The sequence below is a fragment of the Phaseolus vulgaris genome, chromosome 9, assembly GCF_000499845.2.
Source record: "Phaseolus vulgaris cultivar G19833 chromosome 9, P. vulgaris v2.0, whole genome shotgun sequence".
In the NCBI taxonomy this organism is placed as follows: Eukaryota; Viridiplantae; Streptophyta; class Magnoliopsida; order Fabales; family Fabaceae; genus Phaseolus; species Phaseolus vulgaris.
Window position 1 is genome coordinate 4,327,456 of NC_023751.2, and position 18,919 is coordinate 4,346,374.

The 18,919-nt window shown below is 31.7% G+C and overlaps 2 protein-coding genes across 2 annotated transcripts; one reads left to right on the forward strand and one right to left on the reverse strand.

Annotated features, from left to right (window-relative positions):
• LOC137820593 (L-ascorbate oxidase homolog) lies at positions 1-5,760 on the reverse strand. The gene is made up of 8 exons (XM_068624745.1): positions 5,361-5,760; positions 5,105-5,214; positions 3,553-3,823; positions 2,218-2,320; positions 1,781-2,126; positions 718-1,083; positions 541-619; positions 1-448 (listed from the first exon to the last, which is right to left on the reverse strand). Exons 1-8 carry the CDS (start codon positions 5,517-5,519, stop codon positions 236-238), a joined length of 1,647 nt encoding a protein of 548 aa, XP_068480846.1. The 5' UTR covers positions 5,520-5,760; the 3' UTR covers positions 1-235.
• Positions 5,761-9,401: 3,641 nt separating this feature from the next.
• On the forward strand, positions 9,402-10,805 carry LOC137822119 (uncharacterized). The gene has a single exon (XM_068627021.1). The coding sequence runs from the start codon at positions 9,402-9,404 to the stop codon at positions 10,803-10,805; it is 1,404 nt and encodes a 467-aa protein (XP_068483122.1).
• Positions 10,806-18,919: the final 8,114 nt, after the last annotated feature.

Here is an 18,919-nt window from a genome sequence, read left to right on the forward strand (position 1 = left end):
TGAAATGAATGGTACAATTAAAGTAAAATTGAAGATATTACTATGGGAATATAACATACTTCTCTCTCTATCTCTCTGGAAAAAAAGAATTAACATGACCTCGAGCTGGGGCCAATTAAGGGGTAAAATCATACATATTCATCGACCATAGCATAAATAAACGAAAACAGTGAAGGATAAGATAAAATTATTAGATAACTAAAGCTAGAATGGTTCTTCTACTAGCGTGGACCCTTCAGAGTGGTCGCGTGTGTCTACCACTTGCCCTACCACAAAGAATTGCATTCTTTGGAACAGGGAACTCGTCTCTGATTGAGGTTGATGTTGTATAAACGCGCATATAAAGCTGTTGCCCAAGGTATTGTCGTGCCCAAAACTCAGACCTCAAGTTCCACATTCCCACATTGTCAAGGGCAACATAAATAGCAGTCCATGACATTGGATACACCTGAACAAAATCAACAACCATGTTAGCTGGTCAGAAGCAAAAGACATGAATGGAGATTAGACCACACAAAACAACACATGGCTGATCCTGACCTGTGTGGTGCAACGTGAAACTGCATCGTGGAGATTGTACTGGTTCCTGCTAGCAGCTGTCCACAGTCCCCCGTCCATACTGCATATAAATAGTTTTACATATTTTAGATTATATTAATCAGTGAAACATATACTGTGGCTGAATTTCAGTATATATGCAAAGTTGTAAGAGCTTACCCAACGACAAAGAAAGAGTAGCCATCGAGATGATAGCTTTGAACGATGTTCTCGTTGTTTTGGAAGACAATCTCCACGAAAGTTCTGTAGTCAGTTTGTAAAACGGAGGTGTCAAGGTAGATGCCACCACCACTGGGTCGGTCAGATATGCTTCCCGGGCGGAAAACACCCGAGATTTTGAAGTAATCTGCGAGCTTAAGAGGGGTGTCGGGGGCAACATAAGACACGCTGTTCATTGCGTATCTTTGCTTCCCATGTACTTGACCAGCGGAACTCGCTAGTACGATGGTTCTGCTCGTGTTTATCAGACCGTAATGGTACGATCCTTGCGGGTTCGGTCTTGGTCCACTTGCCGTAAGGTTAGTCCTGAACATTTCATCCAAGTATATTTCAAAAAGTTATTATTAACACTACTCAAATAACTATACTACCAACTTAAATATTCATAATGTAATTTACCAAATAGGTAAAAATTTTAAAAATTATCAAAATATTAAGTCCCGTAAATGAGGGTTTTTGATCATGATGGAGTTATTTTGTTTGCTTTTTACTAAAATGGGGTCCGTTTAAAAAAAATTACAAATTTAGGCAAGTCGTGCCAACACCACTTCAGTATGACAGGACAGAAGTCGTGTCAAGTTGACACGACTTCAGTATGACAAGGCAGAAGTCGTGCCAAGTTGGCACGACTTCAGTATGAAGTGACAGAGTCGTATCTAATTATTCCGTAGATTTGTGCATATGAAGTCGTGTCAATTGACACGACTTGCCTAAATTTGTAATTTTTTTTAACGGACCCCATTGTAAAATGTAAAAAAAAAAAAAATCCCATAATGGAAGTAAAACTTCAGTTCAAATTTGATTAGAATATCATTTAATAATTTTTTGTTCATAATAAAATGATATCAGTTCACATGATTTAACTATTTTAATAATTTCTTAAAATTGTATTAATTTTGATAATTAATAAGTAAAATTTTAACCTTTAGTAAATATTTTATGATTTTTTATCATTCGTATCCTTTTAAAATATTATGAAATAAACGTTTGTGCAAGAAAATACCTAATTGAGCGGGCCTGATTCAAGGACCAATCAATCTGGATTGTAGGTCCACCAGGGGGTGGGCCTGATACTGGGCCTGCAGAGTTGCTATAGCGAAGAACTCCAGAGGTGGTGAGAACCTTGTAGGAGAATCGTGTGGAAACCACAATGTAATAGTCCCGAGCAGGTTGATCCGCAGTTACCAACACTGAATAAGATTGTCCTACGTGAACGTCAAGAGAAGAGTACGTCGTTTGTACGGTGTGTGTTCCTTCCACTTCCACCAGCTTCATTTTGTGGTTCTGAATGCGAAAGTTAAGGGAATGTTCCAGCCCCACATTTGATATTCTCAGCCTGTAAGTTTTTCCTGTTCAGGACATCATAAACACAATAATATTATATAATTGACCGTAATTATCCTTAGATTTTGTTCAAGTATCAAGGGTTTATTAGCGTACCTTGTTCAACGTTGAAAGACGCTCCATTAGGTCCACGACCATTGATAAGGATTCCATCGGGGAAAGGAAGCTTCTTACCGTTATCAAGATGGGCTCTCAGAGTCTGCAAATAATCCAAAACATCGTTTAATTCTTTTTTTTCTCTCTTTCGAATAAAAATGATACGAGTAATTGTTGAAGATCTTACCTCATTCAGAAATATAAATAAAACAAAGTATCGAAATGAATACAAATCTCATTTAAATACTTATTTTGTGAGTCAAAATCCACTTTTTTAACAGTAACCCACTTCTAATCCAGATCTAATGAGAAGACAAATGAAAGTCCAGCTTAAAAGGCTACTTTACAATTCTAAACCACAGATAATTTTACTTGAGAACTAATTACATATCGGTTAATTAATATGTTTGAATTAAATTGAACTAAACTATTATTTATAAAATTAAAAATATATTTTAAATAAAATATTTATTAATAATAATTCAAAAAATAATAATGCAATATTTAGAATAGGATTAATTCGATTCAATTTCTCCAACCACTTTTAAATTATTGGGTTCTACAATATGAACACTTGTCAATTTTCCTATAGATGTTGCAGTCACCACCGAATGAAGAAGGTTATCTCTTAGCACACAAACCAAAAAATGTAATGTCAACTTTGCTATTTCCAAAATTTGATGAATGAATCAATGAATATTTATTCACACGCAATGCATGGGAGAGATAGGAGTTGCCACCCAACCAAGTCAGTGCAGTCATGCATGTCAGCTATTTATGACTCTTCACAAGTTCTGTCTCATATACTTTAAAGTTAATATAAACTTATTCAAGCTTTTATCATAAAATATTTTTTAAACTCAGATGTTATCATAAATAATAAAAATATTTTTTTGAACTAAATTAACCTTTTAAATAAATATAAAAACTAAAGATCTTAATTTTAATGAATATCATATTTAAAAATATTAAAGACTTCTTTAACTTTATAGCAATAATAATTGAAAATTTCCTTGCCATTCACTCCAACAAAGACAAAATAAAAGTAAGAAAGACAAGGATGATGGGTGTTTTTTGCTTATGTAGGTTTGGGATAATTCCTTGCTTCTAAGCTAAGTGTGTGGAAAATTGTTTTTTCCTTGCTTGTCTCAAGGCAACAAAAAAGTTAAAAGAATGAAGAAATAAAGAGAAAAAGCAAAAAATTGAGAAATAAAAATATTTAAAAAAGAGTAATCAACTAATTAATTATATCACGAATATTAAAATATAATAAATTATTTTGTAAATGGTAAATTAAGGCAAAAGATGCAGTGGAGAAAGAAAAAGAAGTGTTACCGTGTGGTTGGACTTGTACCAGTCCCCAATGAGAACAGTGTAATCACCATCAGGATCAGGAAATGGCACTGGAATCCTTGGTCTGCTAAGGATTCTAATGCCTCCAAAACCTCCACCAGCTTTGTGAAATGCAAGAGATGGGAAGTAGTAAAAGCTTCCAATTTGATCCTTCACTTGAAGTATGTAAGTGAAATTCTTCCCTGGTGCAATGGGGCACGTTGTTCCAAAAACACCATCTTCAAATGAGTTTCTTCTCTGCTGAATCCCATTCCTGTGTCATCATTACAATGCCACCCTTTATTCTCTATTTCATTTTATTTTTTTCTTTCAAATTTCACCTCCTTTATTGTTTAAAAAAAAGTATAAATAGTGGTAAAAAAATATTTACTTTTTTTCACTCTTCGGAAGCTACATTAATTTGAAAACTAATGTAAACAAGAATGTTGAGTGAAGGATTAAAAACTAAACGTGATTTGCGTCCCGAACCACGCGCTCGTGATTTTAGGAAACAAAGTTGCAGTAGGTAACAAGTAACAGAAAAAGAAAACGCAAACAGGACCATCACATTAATAGCTTTTTTTTTGGGAACATTGTACTACTGCTTGTCTACCATTAATTACAAAAGGTGAACGCGCCATCACATTAATACATTCAATAATTTACACAACAATATTTTTATTTTACAAAAAAATTTCTTTTATTATTTAAATTTATTTAAAAAATATAAAATTTGTATATTTTATTTATGATTGATGTGTCTGACCCCTTTTCCTATTCTAGAGAAGTCAAAGTTTGACATGAGTTTGAGGGTTGTGATTGTAAGGGTTTTCCACTCCACTTCCACTGGACCAGAAATAAAATAAAAATGAAGTAAAGAAGTTATATGTTTTAATGGATACAAATGAGAGAGAGAGAGAGAGAGAAAACATTATGCTTATTTGCACTGAAAAATCTATAAATTACTATAAAGAAAATTTGTTTACATTAAAAAGTTAAAGTTTTAAGAATACTTGTAAAATGAACAAAACACTTAAAAAGTGATTAAAACTAAAAAAATAACCTAACGCAAGTCCTCTCTCACTTACTCTCCCACTAAGACATTGCAACACAGTGTCGCAATCACATGGTTTTGTCCTTTTCACAAAGAATAATATAATCATTTTTTAAAACATTTTTCTTGTACTGAACAATTTCTTAAACACGGAATTATTTTCTTTTTAGTGCACATTCATCACTATATTTCCAAGAGAAACAAACTAGATCTGGAACCGCTTCCACACATTCGATGCAGCACATGTCAGATTTCAGTGTTTCCACTTTCCAGCAAGACTTGGATGACTCAACAAACAGCCAAAGTGTCTAAATAAAAGTGCAACCGACCCAGCACCAGACAAGTCCTCATTAAATCAACAACATCAATCTAAAGAACATTTTTTTATATATATTTTAAACAATCTCAGACCACACTCTTTAATCTTGATAAAGAAACACAGAACAGAAGTGTTTGAAGAAAGGGTAAACAGAGAGAGGGAAGAAAGAAATGGAGAGTTACCAGGAGAGAAGAAAAGGCTCATCCAAACTATTGAAGACATTGATGATGAGGTTGTCGTTGGTAACAGAATGAATATCCGGACCTGGGAATTGTCCGTTGATTAAGATTCCCTGTTAAAAGTAAGACATATTCTTTTTTACTATGCCAATTACTCACTACGATCCAAATCCATATCAATACTCATTGTAGTAAAAAAACAACAAAAAAGAGTGTGAAAAATGCAATGAAAAAGGTTGAGATTGAGATTGAGAGATACCCTTTGGCGAACACCAAGTGGAAAAATGTCCCCATAAGTGACATTCCAGTTGAAGAATCTGTAGGGATCTTCTGCCACAGCAGAGTGAAAGAGGGAAAGAGCAAGAAGAGATAAGAGAAGAGCAGCAAGAGAAATTCCTCCCGCCAATTTGAGATGCATTTTTGCAGTTTCTTAGTTACCAACACACACTGTGAAGGGACAAAGAGAGTTTAAAGGGAAGGGGAAGGGTCAGAAATGATTAGGGATGGCTCACATTTAGGTGCGGTACAGAGTGGGAGTGATGCATGTGTGTGTGTCTATTTATTTAGCCAAGGTTAAAATATAAGAGGGAAAATATTGAATGAAGGGGATTTGGGTGGATGCAAAAATAGTTTTTTGTTTTGGAAGGTGGAAATTGGATGCAAGTGTCGGTAGTGGGTCCTTAGAAAATGCTTAATTATATTTCAACCATGCAGATTTGTTTCTCTTCCACATGGGTTCCTTTGTGGGCTTGGCCTATTCACACATGACGTGTTCAAAAGTCATTGAGACCTAATTACACTTTTATGCCTCATTCAAATTTACGTCTCATTCAAATTTATGTTTCATTTTTTTTCTTTTTTCTTCCCTCCAACCAAACACACAAATAATAGTTACCGAGGATGTTTTGAACTGAAGAATTGAGTAAAGGCATGTGTAGTAGCAGTCCTACCCAATTTCCGCTTTTAAATTGGCCTAGTTGTTGATTAGATCACCGTATTGGTTTGTTTTCTTGCTTTGTTTGTGTTCTTAATTATCGGTGTCAATCACATCATAAAGAAACTTGATTGTTACCTCATTATGTTTGTTTCGAATAAAACAAAAAAAAAATCTACCTTTAAAATCCAAAAAATAGATTTTTTTTACTTTACAAAATATAGGTTTTTTTACCATACGGATCATTTACTAAGTAAATACATAAGTAAATTTTTTAACAAAAAATTATTAAATAATCACGATATAAAATATTAACTAAAATTTGATATTAACTCCATAATCTATCTTAATTTTAATTTAAATAATTTATCTTAACTTTAATTTAAAAATTTATTATAATTCTATAAATGTGTGTATGTTAATTAAAACAAAATTAGATATTAGACATTATTTTTTATCTACATTATACCCAACTTTAAATTAGACATCGAAACATTAGTAAGACGACATCTGACATGAGTAATCGAAAATTAAAAATTCTAAGGACCTACTAATCAGATTAGCAGTAACACGTAATTAATTCATATTTACTATAAAATTAAATAATTGAATTAGCAGTGTTGATTTTATTTATAAGTATCTTGTTTTTTTAAATTATTATTGAAATTGTGCAAATTCAAATCAATTCTCGTTTAAAACATTAGTAGTGTATTTTATTGTGATTTCCATTCTAATTGTGAATTGCAAAACCCTAAACTTATTGACAGTTTTTGTTAATTAATTTTCACCTGAATAATTGATGTATGAACGAATGATATAACAGTTATATATTAATCATCTTCTCCAATGCTTGCAAGAAAGAGAAGTACATATTTATTACTATTTGTGAACTAAAATAATTAAGAGTGTATTGATTATTAATGGAAAAGGAAAAAGCAATTAGAAAAGATACTAGAGAAAATAACAAAGTTCAAAACAGTGCCTTACATCTGGGGAGGAAGAATATTTATATTATAAAGAGGAACAAGTCTATATTATTAAAAAACACTAATGAATAGTTTTCTAAATAAGTCATACTACATATTATTTTTTGTAATGTCAGATATAAAATTAACTATTATAAATTTCAATAATTAATTTTGTAATATCATTAATGCCACAAAGTTACTTAGTCAATGATTGAATTGTTTGGTCACTCGTTAACTATGTTTATATTTTAAAAAGTATTATATGAAATAAAATTTGACAAATTCAACTCAGATTTAAAGCTTTTATCATAATTAAAAAAGTATTAATCTAAAAATTAATAAATAAATTTTCAAAAAATATAATTTTATATTTTTATTAATAATTTTCCATAGACCTGAAATTTTTTTAATCATATTATGATCATTGTTTTTATAATTATGATTATAATTATAATTATAAATATAAATATTAATAATATTATTAATGATAATTAGCATTATTATTATTAATTAATAGTTTTAATAATAATATTAGTTTAAATAATAATATTAATAACATCAACAATATTAATAATAATAATTAATAATATTAATAATATCAATAATAATAATTAATAATAATTAATAATATTAATAATATCAACAATATTAATAATAATATTAAAAATATCAATAATAATATCAAAAATATTAATAATAATAATTAATAATATTAAAAACAAAAATATTAATAATATCAACAATATTAATAATAATATTAAAAATATCAATAATAATATCAAAAATATTAATAATAATAATTAATAATATTAAAAACAAAAATATTAATAATATCAACAATATTAATAATATTATTAATAATATTAATAATATTAACAATATTAATAATATTAATAATGTCAACAATATTAATAATAATATTAATAATATCAACAATATTAATAATAATATTAATAATGTCAACAATATTAATAATAATAATAATTAATAATATTTATAATAATATCAAAAATATTAATAATAATAATAATAATTAATAATATTTATAATAATATCAAAAATATTAATAATAATAATAATAATTAATAATATTAAAAACAAAAATATTAATAATATAAAAAATATTAATAATAATATTAATAATGTCAACAATACTAATAATAATATTAATAATGTCAACAATATTAATAATAATATTAATAATATCAACAATATTAATAATAGTAATAATTAATAATATTAATAATAATATAAAAAATATTAATAATAATATCAAAAATATTAATAATAATATCAAAAATATTAATAATAATAATAATTAATAATATTAAAAACAAAAATATTAATAATATTAATAATATCAACAATATTAATAATGATATTAATAATTTCAACAATATTAATAATGATATTAATAATGTCAACAATATTAATAATGATATTAATAATGTCAACAATATTAATAATAATATTCATAATATCAACAATATTAATAATAATAAAAAATTATCAATAACAATATTAATAATATCAAAAATATTAATAATAATTAATAATATTAATAACAATATTATTAATAATAATAATAACAATAATATTAATAATAATAATTAATAATATTAATAATAAAAATATTAATAACAATAATATTAATATGAATTTTATTTTTTCAACAAGTCAATTATTTTAATTCACATGTAAAATTAATAGATCACACATAATTTTATTTACCTACTAATTATATTGTCAATACATATATTTTAAAAAAAAAATCTTACTCCAAACGTCAAAATAAGATATACAAATTTTACCTATTGTCACAAAATTACTTTATTATTATATATGATAAAATTTATAAATAACTAAATTTTATGTGTACTGGTAGGTACCGGACGAACACACGTGTCGAGACCGGACGAACACACGTCACGACTGACCGAGCATAATAAATGGAAGGGCACTCACGTGGCAAGCTAAGGTGGTTAAGATACACCTCCGAAAAATAAGGAGAATGTGATTAAAGAAGATATGTTCTCTGGGTATCCCGGTGCGTAACTGACAAGACTTACCCATGACCACCCTGAGCCCAAGGGACAGAAAGCCCACTAGACAATCCTATAAATACTGTGCTCAAGCCAAAGAAAGGTACGTTTTGGAATCCACTTACTGAATTACATTTAAAATCTCTCTCACTTGAGCGTCGGAGTGCCTTCGCAGGTACCCTCCCCCGCCCGACCGAAGGAGACACCAAGAAGGGACGACGGACTGAAAAAGAGGAAGATCGACACGTCAGCAATTGTACTACGTCAACCGACCGTGCCTGGGCCCCCATCTCTCCACTCAGGTACAATTGGCGCCCACCGTGGGGCCGAGGTAATATTTCAATTTTTGAGGCATAATGGTTGCAACGAGGAACAACAACGACGTTATGGCAGAACAAATGACTATGATTCAAACCCTTCAAACTCAGGTGGAGGAATTGCGACAAAAGGGGATTGAAGACCATCACCAACATGAAGAGAATAGACGCCGTCAAGAGGAAGAAATTGCCTTATTAAGAGAGCAAAATGCACAACTCCAGCAACAGGTTGATAATCCCGAACGAGAAGGTCAATCCCATACGGCCGACCGAACTGCTTCTCGCATACCTACACCGACCGATCCCAATCTTAGTTCTAGAGCTGGAATCGTTGAAAGAAAGCTAAGTAAAAGGGGTCATCCTTTTACAGACGAAATTACCACTACACCACTTCCTGACAAGTGGAGAGGCCTCACCATTAAACTCTATGATGGCTCGACCGACCCAAACAAGCATTTAAATGTTTACAAAACGCAGATGACTTTGTATACCACAAATAACAATGTGTGGTGTAAAGTATTCCCCACGTCACTTCAAGGAGAACCTCTTACTTGGTTTACAGAGCTGCCTCCAAATTCAATAGATGACTTTGATGTCTTAGCCGCAAAGTTTTCTACTCAGTATGCCACCAGTCGGCCGCATCACATGTCCTACATGTCTCTCCTAGCGGTGCAACAAGAGAAAGGTGAATCTCTTAGAACCTTTTTAGACAGGTTCAACAAAGCATGTATGAATATCCGAGGGCTCAAACAGGAAGTTGCATTACACCGTCTAGTTTCGGCCATCCGGCCGAGTCATTTTACTAAAAGTCTCATCAAGAAGCCACCTCAAGACATGGAAGATCTTCGCCCTCGAGCAACCAAATTCATGCAAATCGAAGAGCACATTGACTATCACCAACGGTTCCAAGTCGCCGGATCTAGAGTCCTCAAGGATCAAACCCCGAGCAAAGAAAGAGAATTTGAGACAGAACGGACCGTCTGGACCACTCCAAGGTCCGACCGGAATAGAGGAGGCCGAATTCCCAGGTTCAACAATTACACCCCTTTAACTGTCCCCAGGGGGCGAGCCTTAGATGAAGCATTACAAACGGAGTTAATACCGACACTAAAACGATATCAGACACCACCAAATGCGGATACTACTAAACACTGCAAGTACCACCGTAATTTCGATCACACGACCGAGGGATGTCAAGCGTTGAAGGATAAAATTGAAGAGCTTATCCAAGCCGGCCATTTGCAGCAGTTCATCAAGAAAAGAACAAGATCCCCACCACGAAGTGCCGGCCGTTCGTCCCGTGGTGACGACCGATCGTACCGCAGTGACTACAAACGCCGAGCTGACCATGGCCAGGCCTCACGAAAACGTAGTGAAAGTCCCGTTTGGCGTACACGCGCCCGCAGCGAAAGTCCCGACCGAAACGCCCGACCTCGCCAATGAGTTCGTGAAGTTATCAATATGATTGTCGGACCAGTTACCTTGGGTGAACCAAACCACGAAGTAAACTACATAGCAGGAGGTTTTGCCGGAGGCGGGTGCTCCAATTCCGCCCGAAAGAAACATCTCCGGACAGTTCAGTCCACCCGTGCTACTACGAGAAGGCGTCCACACATACCTCCGATCACCTTCACTGATGATGACTTCACAGCCATAGATCCAGCACAGGACGACCCTATGGTGATCACTGTGGAAATTGACAAGTTCACAATTGCCAAGACTTTGGTGGACCAAGGTAGCTTGGTCGACATTCTATACTGGGAAATCTGTAAGAAAATGCGCATCTCAGAAGCAGATATTCAACCCTATAATGAACAAATTGTAGGATTCTCAGGCGAACGGGTCGACACCAAGGGGTATATAGACTTGTATACAACTTTTGGAGAGGAAGACGGTCTCCATAAAACAATAAACGTACGGTATCTTCTGGTCAACACCCAAACCTCCTACAACATCCTCCTCGGTCGTCCATCCATCAACAGATTAAAGACCATTGTTTCCACCCCACACTTGGCCATGAAGTTTCCCTCGGCGAATGACGACATTGCAACAATCCATGTCGATCAAAAAACTGCTCGAGAATGTTATGTCGCGAGCTTGAAAAGTGAGCCAACTCGGCGGCTCTACACGGTTAATCCGGATGACCGATTCCCACAAAAAAGAGGACGATCCCCAACTAGACATTCAGAACGACGTCCGTCTCGCCGCCATATGATAGCCCTTGTTGATCTAGATCCTCATATGGACGATCCCCGTATGGAAGCAGGGGAAGACTTACATCCGTTTCCACTTCGTGATGATCGTCATGTTACACATATTGACACCTCACTGAAGCCAGATGACCGAAAGGCCATCAACACAACACTTGTGAAGAATGCCGATCTTTTCGCATGGACGGCCGCTGACATGTCTGGCGTGGACCCGAGGGTCATTACTCACCGATTATCACTGTATAAAGAGGTCAGGCCAATAGCCCAAAAGAAAAGAAAACTAGGAGAGGAACGACGTAAAGCCGCACGTGACGAAGCTGATAAGTTGTTACAGGCTGAATTCATTCGGAAGGCCCATTACACTACATGGTTAGCCAATGTGGTTATGGTCAAGAAAGCAAATGGGAAATGACGAATGTGCGTTGATTATATGGACCTTAATAAGGCATGCCCAAAAGACTCTTATCCTCTACCTACTATTGATCACCTAGTTGATGGGGCAGCCGTACATCACATCTCCTTGATGCCTATTTAGGATATAATCAAATTCAAATGCACCCCGCCGACCAGAAGAAGACGACCTTCATGACCGATTCCGATAACTTCTACTATGAAGTTATGCCTTTCGGCCTCAAGAATGCTGGGGCCACTTATCAAAGATTAATGGATCATGTGTTCCACGACATGATCGGCCAGAATGTTGAAGTCTGTGTCGATGATATTGTTGTCAAGTCTGACTCGTGCAAGAAACATATTGCCGACCTTAAAGAAGTTTTCCAAGCCCTCCGCCAACACCGGATGCGTGTTATAATAAAACAAGAAGACTTCTGCTCTGGGTGTCAGGTCAAAAAGTTGACACACCATTCGAAAGGCCTGCAAGCACGCCTATGAGTTCGGATGGAGCTGGGTAGGTGTCAGGTTGAAAAACCTTAGCACATCCGAAGTAAATTCATCAAACGGCAGGGTCACTCTTAAATCAGTGAACAAAGTATTGTAAACAAAGAAAAAATCTATTGGGGCGTTTTCCCTCCCATGACACACACGGTCGGTGTACCCACACATCTCGGCAACTATGATGTCCGGCGGTAAACCCGAACATACGAGGGGTGCCTTTGCTATCACTTTATCTAGGTCATCAGGTTTCCTAAGGGTAGTAGCGATATTCCTGACCGTAATATCCACCCAGTCTTAAGTCGAACCCATAGACCCACTAGTACTTTCGCTACTCCCAGACGATGACTCCCCACTCTCGCATGACTCTATATTAACTATTCTATTTGAAGAAAGTTGAGACGACATAACTAACCTTTCGGACGAAAATAAACAGTCGGTCAGCGATTATAGATCGGTCAGCAACACAAGCTCGCAATATGGACTCGACAATCGGAGCGACTCGGATGCCGAATTCACGAAAACGTAAAATTCATCCAAATGAGAACACTATTTATAGTATTCTCCTCTCTCCCTCATCCGTTAGATGCGCGTTCATCCTACGGCCTCAGTTAGTCGGAAGTCGAACTGTCACTTGATCTCCACCGTCAGATCAATCTCTACCCCCTCCGACCAAAAGGAAACATCTCATCGTTCCGTTATAATTAATGCTGACACCTCGAAAACCACAATAATCATTACGACTCTTCGGTTTTTATTCACCTCGAGCCTGGGAGGCAAGTGTACCGGTAGGTACCGAACGAACACACGTGTCGGGACCAGACGAACACACGTCACGGCTGACCGAGCATAATAAATGGAAGGGCACTCACGTGGCAAGCTAAGGTGGTTAAGATACACCTCCGAAAAATAAGGAGAATGTGATTAAAGAAGATATGTTCTCCGGGTATCCCGGTGCGTAACTGACAAGACTTACCCATGACCACCCTGAGCCCAAGGGACAGAAAGCCCACTAGGCAATCCTATAAATACTGTGCTTAAGCAAAAGAAATGTACGTTTTGGAATCCACTTACTGAATCACATTTAGAATCTCTCTCACTTGAGCGTCGGAGTGCCTTCGTAGGTACCCTCCCCCGCCCGACCGAAGGAAACGCCAAGAAGGGACGATGGACTGAAAAAGAAGAAGATCGACACGTCAGCAATTGTACTACATCAACCGACCGTGCCTGGACCCCATCTCTCCTATCAGGTACTATGAATAATAATTTATACGTAAAATTCGTATATAAGTTTTAACATATCTACGAATTCAAATTTATAACTAGTTAAAGAATTAGTAAATTTTCTTGTAGTGGAATCTATGTACCTTTTATTCAAAACAATTCATTAATTGGAAGTTTGCAAACTAATTTTAGAATATTATATTATAAGAAATCTTAATAGTTTATACAAAAATTCTATTATAAAAAATCGTGTTTTCTAGGCCTAGATTGATTACAATGATTCAATGAAGGTCGTTTTAGGGTGAGTTTCCTTGAATGTAAAATGTTTGGTACCATGTTTGATTGCTCATTAAAAAAATAATCTCAAACACAATTTGTAGACTATATGTAATTCATGATCTATAAAATTCCTATGAACCTCTTAATCTGCTTTATTGTGTTTGTTTGAATTTTTGGTTTTCAATATTCATTATCAATTGAAGTTTTCTCTTCTTATTGTCCTATTATTCATATCCTTAGAGATTTGGAAAATTTGTTTTGTTAAAAGTTTTTAACAAACTCAATTCACTCTTCCCTGATTTAAAGGATCACGGGATAATAAATGTTTTCACTGCGTACAAGAAACAAAAAAGCTATAATTATTTGACAAAAAATAAATATGAGAGTTAAATATTTTTTTTATAAAACACTATGTGCATACTAGTAAATACGATCAAATTCACATAATCTGGTAAATATTATTTAATAAATTAGTACTAATAATAAAGAAAAACATTTTTTCAAGTAGGAAGCAAAGTTAAATAATTATATTAAAATAACATTCACCTTTTAACCATCATGAAAATTGTTTTGTAAGGCATAAGGATGTTGCATGGCACAATTTCATTCTTAGGAATACATCAAAAGTTGGAATTGGAAACTATTTTTACGACATGCAAGTCGCACAGTTTGCTCAAAGTTAAAAAAAATATCTTAACCTGTGGTAAATCTTCATGATTAAGATAATTACATCAACAACTATATATAACATTTAAAACAGTGGACAATAATGGTATAAACCGTGATATATAAGAATGTCAAACTAAATTGAATTTTAGTGAGTAATGTTTCACCTGATTTTATCTCTTAAACATTCATGATAATTCTAACTTTTTTTAATATTAAAAAAATATAAAATATTTATTAAGAAGTGAATATCTTAATTCAGTTTTATAAAATTAATTTATAAATATATATATTGTAAAATTTTCTTATCTCTAATCTCTAATTGATTGATGTAAGTTTTTTAACACATTTTTTCCACGTCAATACCACTCCAACTCATATATAGAATCTTCAACAATACTTACAATATTAAAAACAAATAAAGAAACACTCAAACTTCAAAAGATATAACTAGTTGCAAATATTTTTAATAGTTGTAAATATTTTTATTAGTTGTAAATATTTTTATTTGTGACAGTAAAAGTTGCAAATATTTTTAATAGTGGTAAATATTTTTATTAGTTGTAAATATTTTTATTTGTGACAGTAAAAAGGAAGGTTGATGAAGTGGTTAAAAGAACAATAAAACCACTCTCCACAAACTAGTTGTAAGCTTATGATCTTTTTCAGTATATACCATAGCCAATAAGATTATTAGAACATAATTAATTAATTAGTAAATTTTTAATGATATTCAATAATAAAAAGACTTTGAATCTTTATATTTAAATCTTTCAAGATTGATAGAAGAGTCAACTATTTTTTTAAAATACACTTACAATGCAAGTTGCTAACTTTATATTATATATATATATATATATAAACTGTTTAAATATGGTTGGTGTTGATACTATGATTATAAATTGTAGCTTTCTTGGGCAATTAATGAATGGGGGGCAAGGGTTGTGGTGACTAGGGGAGGAGCTAAGTTGGTAGGAGGGCTTGGGCATATCAATTACTGATGCAGCTTATCACAACACAAAAATGACACTATTATTTTAACTGTTTCTTACATAATATTTTTTTTAAAAAAATTTCACTTTAGAAATCATTTTTTTTTTATACTTTAGATAAAATATCGGAGTAACAGTTATTTATTTAAGATTTCTTATTGCATGGTCTTTTTATTAGGTTTAATTACACATTTTAATTGTTATAGTTTAAGAAAATCATCTTTTATTTTCATTTATACACACTACTTTAATTTATTTAGTTTCTATGCATACACCCTTTAGTCTTTATTGTCTAAACTCACATTGACCAAAAGAAATTATAAATAGCAGATATACTAAGAATTATGCAAGTTTAATGATTAAAAAACATAGTTAGTGAATATTAAAATTAAATGGATGATTAAATATTATTATTTTTAAATAAATAAATAAACTTTAATTTATAATCAAACTAATTCATTTATTTTTTTAAGGATTTAAAAATTAAATATTATTTAATAGCTTTGTCAATTAATCGATCTTACAACACATTATATACTACATTATATACTAGTGAAAGGCCGTGTATCCATATATTTTATGATAATAAAAGATAAAAAGTGTAATCTTTGAAGTAATTATTGAAAAATAAAAAATATTGTGAATAATTTTTTATAAATTATAAAAACAAAGAAGTTGGTTAATAAAAATAAATGTGACATAATAAAATAATGTATACTTAAAAAATATTTTATATATATATATATTGGAATTTGGTTTATGAGGATGGTGTTTTTAAATTTTTTTATCTTTTTGTCTGTCTAGAGTGAATTGAAAAGAGAAAAAATAAATATAAAATAGAATAAAAATAAATTTAAGAATCAATAAAATAAAATAATTTTTAAAAAGAAATTAATAAATTAAAAAGAATTGATAATTTTAATTTTGGATTGCAATAAAAAATAAATGTATTGGTTGTAAAAATAAAAATTAATGTTTAAAATAGTTAGAAATATAATTATTGAAGAAAGAAATGAGTTTTTTTTTAAAAACAAAATCAATTAAAAATGTTTAGTTTATTTTTTTTAAGAATAAAGAAAATAAAAAATTAAATCATACAACAACATAAAAATTGAATTTATAAACATAAATTAATTTTAATTTTTATTATTATTGATGATGTAATCTTGTTAATTTTAAGTATAAAATACAGTACATAATTATAAAAAACTAAAGTCAATTAGTATTAATTGGTAATGGACACACAAATAATATTGAAATAAGAAATTTGAGTTGTTTATTGATAACAAATGTCGATAAGATTCTTGTTGTGGCTGATAATAATATGTTGCAGCTATAAATATGCCCACCACGATTTTGCTAGGTACATCTCACTTGTGTACACATTGCAACAGGTCTTTCATGTTTACGAAGGACTATTTGGTGTATTGAACTTAAAACTTTGATGTCTCCAAATCCATGAAGATTGCTTGAAGGCTGAGTTGCTGCTTGTAGGCATGGGTTTTAGGTAGATTAGAATTTGTTAATCCACTCTTAGCTTAATCCAAAACTGAATCAATCAAGTTCTTTCAAAAGAAAAGTGTTTTCCAAAGTAGTGAAAAACAACCTGATGATTTATCATTTTAATCGGTTATTTTACACTTAATAGTTTTGAAAAGGATTTGAAAAAGCTGAAATTGGTTGACCTCACAATCAAGGCCAATTCAATCGGTTGAATCGAGTTTTCAATCAATTGTTTTTTAAAAATCTTAAAATTTTTTGTTAAGTCTGGTAAATATGTTTTCCATGATTCTAAACTGTTTGGGCCCTTGATTAAAAGTCTTAAACGACTATTTTTTAGACTATATAACTGGTGTTTACATCTCTGAATAAAGAGAGATCAGATTACCAAAAAAATTAATAAGTTTTTTCAAGATTGCAAGATTGCTTAAAACTTTGTTTTAGTTAAGAGTGGAATAGGAACTGCTGTAATTCTTCTGTATCAGGTGTGATCTTTTCTGTTCTTACTTGTATATGTTTTCATATTTGTAAAACTTGTAAGGTGTTGGTGTATACAGTCAGAGGGTGTTCTAACTTGTAGTGAATTGTGTATCAAAGAGGGTGAATGTTCTAGACATGTTCAATATCACCTCTTTGGTATTTGTGTGTTTGTAATCTAGGATTGATTACATAGTGAATTCTCAGTGGTTAGTCGAGGACTGGATGTAGCTCTGGTTATGAGTGAACCAATATAAATTCTTGTGTGAATTTCTCTATCCCTCACTCCTTAAAACTGTTTGAATTGTGTTTTTATAAACTGCCGATAAAAACAATCGGTTGATTCGCATAAACAACCGATTGATCTTCTAGAATCAATTAAAAACAATTTTGTTTATTGGCTGATCTGATTGCTTCTTTCGTGCTTCTTCATTAATCTTCATTCTTGGCTAGTATTTTCGAAAATATTTCATTAAAAAATTCACCCCCTATTGTTTAAAGCCATTAATTCTAACACAATGAACTAAAAAATGAAGAGTATTGACATGCATACATTGGTCAAATACTATGTCCAAGTCACGACATGAAAAGAACCTCAAAAGGGAAGTCTAAGTCAAGTCGAATATGGACAATATATGAGAACAACATGGTCGAACCAAAAATGATTCATATTGTTAAACACCAGGACACACAAAAAGAACATGTCCCAATATTACTAGAGTTTCCACTTTTCGTTATTAATTATGTTTCATTTCGCATATTAAATGAATGACCATCTATCATTTATTTTCCTTTTATGTTTAACATATACTACATATTTTTATAATTAACAACAATTCACAACTAATAAACATGAAAACATTTAAAAACAAATTACATTTATGTTATTTAAAACTAATGTATCATTATTAATTATGTTTCATTTCGCATATTAAATGAATGACCATCTATCATTTATTTTCCTTTTATGTTTAACATATACTACATATTTTTATAATTAACAACAATTCACAACTAATAAACACGAAAACATTTAAAAACAAATTACATTTATGTTATTTAAAACTAATGTATTGTTTTTTTCACCTTTAACTAATATATAAATTATATTTTAATTAATGTTCATCACATATTTCATTTTTCTTTATAATTTATTATATTTATTTATAATTAAATATGATTATATAATATTTTTATTATAATTTATGACATATATTTATATATAACTCATTATTTACACAATCTCTCAATTTAAATATAATTTTTTCTTAATTTTTATTTTAAAATTATAATTTATACATTTTTTTAATTAAACCTA

What these genes read in the sequence shown, in the direction of transcription:
- LOC137820593 (XM_068624745.1), bottom strand. Translation starts at nt 5,519, where the DNA reads ATGCATCTCAAATTGGCGGGAGGAATTTCTCTTGCTGCTCTTCTCTTA. An exon ending in GTCTTTCAACGTTGAACAAG is followed by an intron (nt 2,127 to 2,217) that starts GTACGCTAATAA and finishes TGTCCTGAACAG; the next exon opens with GAAAAACTTACAGGCTGAGA. An exon ending in AATCAGGCCCGCTCAATTAG is followed by an intron (nt 1,084 to 1,780) that starts GTATTTTCTTGC and finishes TGAAATGTTCAG; the next exon opens with GACTAACCTTACGGCAAGTG.
- LOC137822119 (XM_068627021.1), top strand. Translation starts at nt 9,402, where the DNA reads ATGGTTGCAACGAGGAACAACAACGACGTTATGGCAGAACAAATGACT.